Source organism: Setaria viridis, chromosome 2 (genome assembly GCF_005286985.2).
Source record: "Setaria viridis chromosome 2, Setaria_viridis_v4.0, whole genome shotgun sequence".
NCBI classification, from domain to species: Eukaryota; Viridiplantae; Streptophyta; class Magnoliopsida; order Poales; family Poaceae; genus Setaria; species Setaria viridis.
In genome coordinates, this window is record NC_048264.2 from 8447084 (window position 1) to 8452625 (window position 5542).

General features: G+C 39.0%; 1 protein-coding gene across 1 annotated transcript; it reads left to right on the forward strand.

The window, feature by feature from the left end:
* The first annotated feature begins 464 nt into the window (after positions 1–464).
* On the forward strand, positions 465–4613 carry LOC117842819 (cytochrome P450 87A3). The gene is made up of 9 exons (XM_072292082.1): positions 465–806; positions 1435–1759; positions 2715–2771; positions 2964–3215; positions 3354–3443; positions 3558–3636; positions 3854–3960; positions 4038–4168; positions 4259–4613. Exons 1-9 carry the CDS (start codon positions 592–594, stop codon positions 4371–4373), a joined length of 1371 nt encoding a protein of 456 aa, XP_072148183.1. The 5' UTR covers positions 465–591; the 3' UTR covers positions 4374–4613.
* The last annotated feature ends 929 nt before the right edge of the window (positions 4614–5542 follow it).

The window sequence follows — 5542 nt, forward strand, 5'->3', positions numbered from 1 at the left end:
CTTTCAAAAAAAAAGAAAAAAACAAAGGCTTCAGCAGAAAGAGGCAGGTGGAAAAGTCTGCTGAGTTGTTGAGTCTGCACTGCTTTATGTAGTGTTATTCTAGGGTCCTTGACAAAGGAATGGAGATGGGGTAAACTAGCTTAGCCACTTGGTTGTTCCAGAGATAATCCCACAGAAGGTAGGTAGGACTTACCATCTTGTAGGTGAACTGTAGCTGCAATATCTTTATGAAGATCAAGCAACTTCAAAATATCTCTCCACCAGAAAGATGGTTTCTTTATATGACTGGGCAGCCTGTCATTATTGGCATAATGCAGCCAGTTATTTTCTGGTATAGACTTAATAATCACAGATAAACACGACGTAACTTTTGGACACATTATTGACACTACTTCATCCAACACCCATGCGTCTGACATTATCTGAACTTGTGTGGCAAAGAATTCAGGGCCAACTGGCAAATACATATTCTATTCCTCTATATAAGTTTCTCTAAGGATGTCTCAACTGCACGTTCAAAACAAAGCTAGTTAGAAAAAGCCTGAGTCTCTTGTCTGGAAACCCGGCCATATTGCTTGTAGCAGCAGCACCATGGTGAGTTTACAAGTTACATGTGCCAGCCTCTGTGCTGGTACGCTGTTGATTGCATGGTTGCTACACTGGGTATACAAATGGATGAATCCCCCATGCAAAGGAACTTCTCCACCTGGTTCTATGGGTTTACCTATTGTTGGTGAGAGCATTCAGTTCTTCAAAATCAGCTATTCTCTGGACATCCCAGATTTCTACAAGCTAAGACTGAAAAGGTGAGATATTCTGAACATCCCTTTTGCTTTCCTCCTCCGTGGTGTTTTTACCAAATGCACAGAACCAAATAAACCAAAAGCAGTGAAAATTAATAGTCTAAATTAATTCCAAGACACCACAATTGGCATACACAAATATACTCTGAAGTTAATTGTCTAAATTATAGTGCCCAAAACAATATTATTATTTAAGAGATGAAGGAATTAAGGAAGGTTATTATTTGGCACATGATGATGCCAACAATTTATTTTTTTTCAAATTATTGCTACTCTCAGACGACTTCCTTCTTCTTGGTATGCATATAAACACTAATCTCTAAGAATGAAATTCTTGCTATTGTTTAGAGTACATACGGTCTTGTGGTGTAAGTATATGTAGTTGTGCACACGTTATGCATTGTTGGACGCGATCTCTAGAGAAGCAATTATAAAAGAAAAGTATACATAAATTGTGCATTCATAGTTCTCAAAACCTTTTTGGGTTGTGGAGAAGCTCTTTTTATGAATGGAATATAAAAAGATTGTAATTTACATATATATAAAAGTAATTCAGGTACAGTAACCGGCCGGTGTCCGTGTCTGCGACCTACCCTTTCTATCATGCACTGATTCTTCTTGTGACTGTTAGGTATGGTCCGATTTTCAAGACAAGCTTGGTGGGACAGCCTCTTGTTGTTTCTGCAGATCCGGAGGTCAACAGGTTCATATTTCAGCAAGAAGGTAAGTTGTTTCGGAGCTGGTACCCTGAGGCAGCAAATATAATCATTGGCGAGGAGACTATCGATGGATTTCATGGCCCTCCCCACAAGTTCATCCGGAATTCCATTTATAAATTATTTGGCCTTGAATACCTCAAGCACAACCTTCTTCCTGAACTAGAGGCTGCCATAAGAGACAACTTTGCAGAATGGGCCACTAAATATGTCATTGATGTTCATGATAGCACCCCGGATGTAAGTGTGAAGCAAGACCCTTCTCTTTCGATAACTATTAGCTTGCATATAATTACAAGGAAAGGAAACCAGACCAGGCCCACAATTAAAGTGTTCCCCCTTATGTTTCGTTTGGTCAAGTTAAATTTTATATATGTATATTCTTCAGAATCAGTCCATGTTAGTGAATAGAAATTGTACAACTAGATTATTCATATTTTCAAAAGCGTTCATGCTCAGTTAATACTGAAATCATAATTGATATACCTAATGAGATCAATGGTCAAAGAGTATGTTTAAAGATTGAATAAAACGTGCCTGGGTTACTGAGCAGATGGAGTATTTAGGAGACTGGGCAAGCAATTAGTTTTATGTTTCCCTAACAGTATTAATACTTATTTCTCGGAAATGTCTTTTCTCCTAAGATTTGAAGAAGGAATATAGCCAATGGACTAAGACAGTTACACGCCATATTGAATGACTAAAAATAATCTGAAACTCCTAAACACCTTTGTACAATTAGAGTGCAATATTGAAATTGTCCGGCACGTGTTGAGGTCCCAATCCAACCGGCCGATCTTGTTGTTGTAATTTTTTTTTTGTTGTAATACCAAGTCTAGGTTTCATCTTCTTTTTAATATAATCGGTAGCTCTTCTGCCTGGTTCGTTTCAAAAAAAGATTAGATTGCAATATGCTATATTGAAATTATGGATAGCTGAAAACTTTGTAATAAGATAACGGCTGCATGTACTTTTGCAGAGGCTGGAGATGCCCCCATTTTCTTAAAAAAAATATATTGAAAGGTGATATGATAGTAATGAACATGTGTGGTGAAACCTTACATTATACAGTCCTGAAATGTGATTGATATGCATTTGTCGGATAATGATTATTGATCTGGTGGCCAAGAAGTTGGTTAACCTCGATCCCTCAGAGTCAAGAGAATTGACAAAGAACTACAGTGCATTTCTTCAGGGGTTGATATCATTCCCACTATATGTCCCTGGAACAACATTTTACCGATGCATGCAGGTAAATTATGTTGTTGACATTTTCTTAGAATATAATTATCTTGCAGAATGTAGCTATATCAGAAAAGTATTTAATGAGTTGGTTAATTCGTACGAAATTTCTACAAAATATTCAGATCTAGATAGATATCGCCTCAAAATATGGATTTTACCTTTATGATGTTTAAGTCCATTGGTGTTTTTTTGTCTAAAGGGAAGGAAAAATATGCAGAAGATAATGTCAGATTTGCTAAGCAAGAGGCTAACGAGACCAGATGTAAAGCATGGTGATTTTCTTGATCTAATTGTAGAAGAGCTTCAGAGTGGGAAGCCAACAATAGATGAAAAATTTGCTACAGATGCATTAGTTGCACTCCTGTTTACTAGCTTTGTAACATTGGCACCCATCCTCATCTTGGCATTCAAGTTTCTTGGGAACAATCCGAAAGTTCTCAAAGCTCTCAAGGTAGTACTGTAGTATGTCATCCTACATAAGTATGTAATATGTTGTTTTTCCTACTTCTAGAATAAGTACCAAGATCAGGATTTCACCCACACATCACATAATCAACATTGCTTACAAAGCGATTTCTCACTTCTTCAGGAGGAGCATGAAGCAATAGTGAGGAACAGAGGCGATGCAAATTCTGGGTTCACATGGGAGGAATACAAGTCACTAACATTCACAACTATGGTGATTTTACACTAAGCTATAGCATCATTATTTCCAATAATTTTTCCATATATGGTGCTTGATGTGCTGTTGGGACCTTCTTTTTTAACTTACGCCAGCTGATTCTGCATTAAGGTTGTGAACGAGCTTACCAGAATGAGTAACGCCACACCAGGGGTTTTCAGGAAAACTGTGACGGACGTGCAACTGAATGGTATATTTCGTATTTTTAAAAATGATTTTAGTTACATATATGGTTCTTCATAGGTAGGTAGGATGGACAAGAGCAGTGTAGGGGTTGCAAGCATAGGGGTATTTGGATTTGTGGTTACAATGAAGACACCCTAGCTTGCTTCTTGAGCTAGTGTCATTGCCTTTTGTTTTTGACAGGATAGTATACTAGTTCCTTATATTATCTCTCTGTAATGCAGGTTATACAATTCCAACTGGTTGGATGGTGATGGTTTGCCCCATGGCAGTTCATCTAAACCCGGAAGTTTTTGAAGACCCTCTCACCTTTAACCCATGGAGGTGGCAGGTGAGAAGTGGAGGACAAAATTATTCTTCTGCGTCAGTATTGCTCTCAATAAGAGATTAACAACTCTGCCAACGCAGGATGAGTCTCAACGGAGCACACTGTTGAAGAATTTTATGCCATTTGGCTTAGGCATACGGACTTGTCCAGCAGCAGATTTTAGCAAGCTTTTCACTGCAATTTTCCTTCATGTGTTGGTCACAAACTACAGGTAATTATTGACCTATCTATAACACTAGTTCCACACACATTGGTTAAGTTGCAGCATGTTGACAGGCGTGTACATGAACTGTCTGAACAGATGGAAGGAGATAAATGATGGGGAAGTGGCCCGCATGGGAGTGATCATTTTCCCAAATGGGTACAAAATTCAACTCCTCCGATCCCAAGGACCCGATCTACCATCAGTGTATTGAAGATACTATCTTGATATGAAACTGTAATTCCTGGATGCTTGTATGGTGTGAAAAAATGTGTACATGGCGCGTGTGCACCAAGATTGGTCTGTGGATGTCTCCAAATATTTATCCATTTATATGAATAAGAATTGTATGGGTAAACATTATTATTTTGTGTGTGCGTGTGCGTGTGTGTAAATCATGATTGTGTACGAATGCTACAAGTTCTTTTAATAAAAGCAGTTATTCTTATGTAAACCTGAGCTAAAGTTGCTCCACATGCAAGTATTGCAACATTTATGTAGTGTAAAGTTGACAAGTTACACATGAAGCCATCAGCAGATACCTACATATTGTGGGCCAAGTTCTTCTCTCCAATCCAGTCAAGCCCTCTGGAGATTGATATTCCCTCTTGTTGGTCAGACTTCTTTACTGGGCTGCTTGTTTCCCAATATCACTTTGATTGGGCCAAGAAGTTCCTTCTCTCCAAGGCATGGGACTTCCTGTCAACATCCCCAAATAGTGAAACGCTCCAATTTAGATTACCAGTTAAGTGCCCATATGATCTCAAGTTGCTCTGCATATCAGAAATTCCAACAGCAAGTGCTCTCTCTACTTTACCTGAAGATGATACAGTGGATGATGATATGCAACGTTTCACCCCCAACAATCCCCCCTTGCTCAGGTAAAAAAGATGTTGCTGCGATCAACCCTGCAACATCCAAGTGCCCTAAGAGGAAGGGGAAAATTCCTGCCTCCAAACCTGAGATATTTGAATCAAACTCCATCAGAAGAAGTTTGACGATGAAAGGTAAGAACAAAATGGCTTCAACAAGACTTGTACTGACAAGAATTGCCTAGGTTGCTCTGGCTCTCCACCTACTGTCTCCCATTGTCTGAAAAACTTTGGGTGCCACTTTCTGTAAATTGGACCCAAAAGATCTCACTGTGAAGCCATACTGTCCAAGAAAAAAACAGTTAAAGGGGTAGTCAAGAAGCTTGCAACTAAGATGAAGGCTTCCTCTTCAACAGAACCTACGTCTTCATCTGTGTATGTAACCCAGGAGGAAACAGCACCAGAGCCTAAGGCCCAGAAGGTGGTGAAGCTCAAAAAGAAGACCAAGCCTGTGTCAATGATAAGTCTACCTAGTTCTCCATTGTGCTCACTCTGTTCTGTAATGATATAC

What these genes read in the sequence shown, in the direction of transcription:
- LOC117842819 (XM_072292082.1), top strand. Translation starts at nt 592, where the DNA reads ATGGTGAGTTTACAAGTTACATGTGCCAGCCTCTGTGCTGGTACGCTG. An exon ending in CACTAACATTCACAACTATG is followed by an intron (nt 3,444 to 3,557) that starts GTGATTTTACAC and finishes TTCTGCATTAAG; the next exon opens with GTTGTGAACGAGCTTACCAG. An exon ending in TTAACCCATGGAGGTGGCAG is followed by an intron (nt 3,961 to 4,037) that starts GTGAGAAGTGGA and finishes CTGCCAACGCAG; the next exon opens with GATGAGTCTCAACGGAGCAC.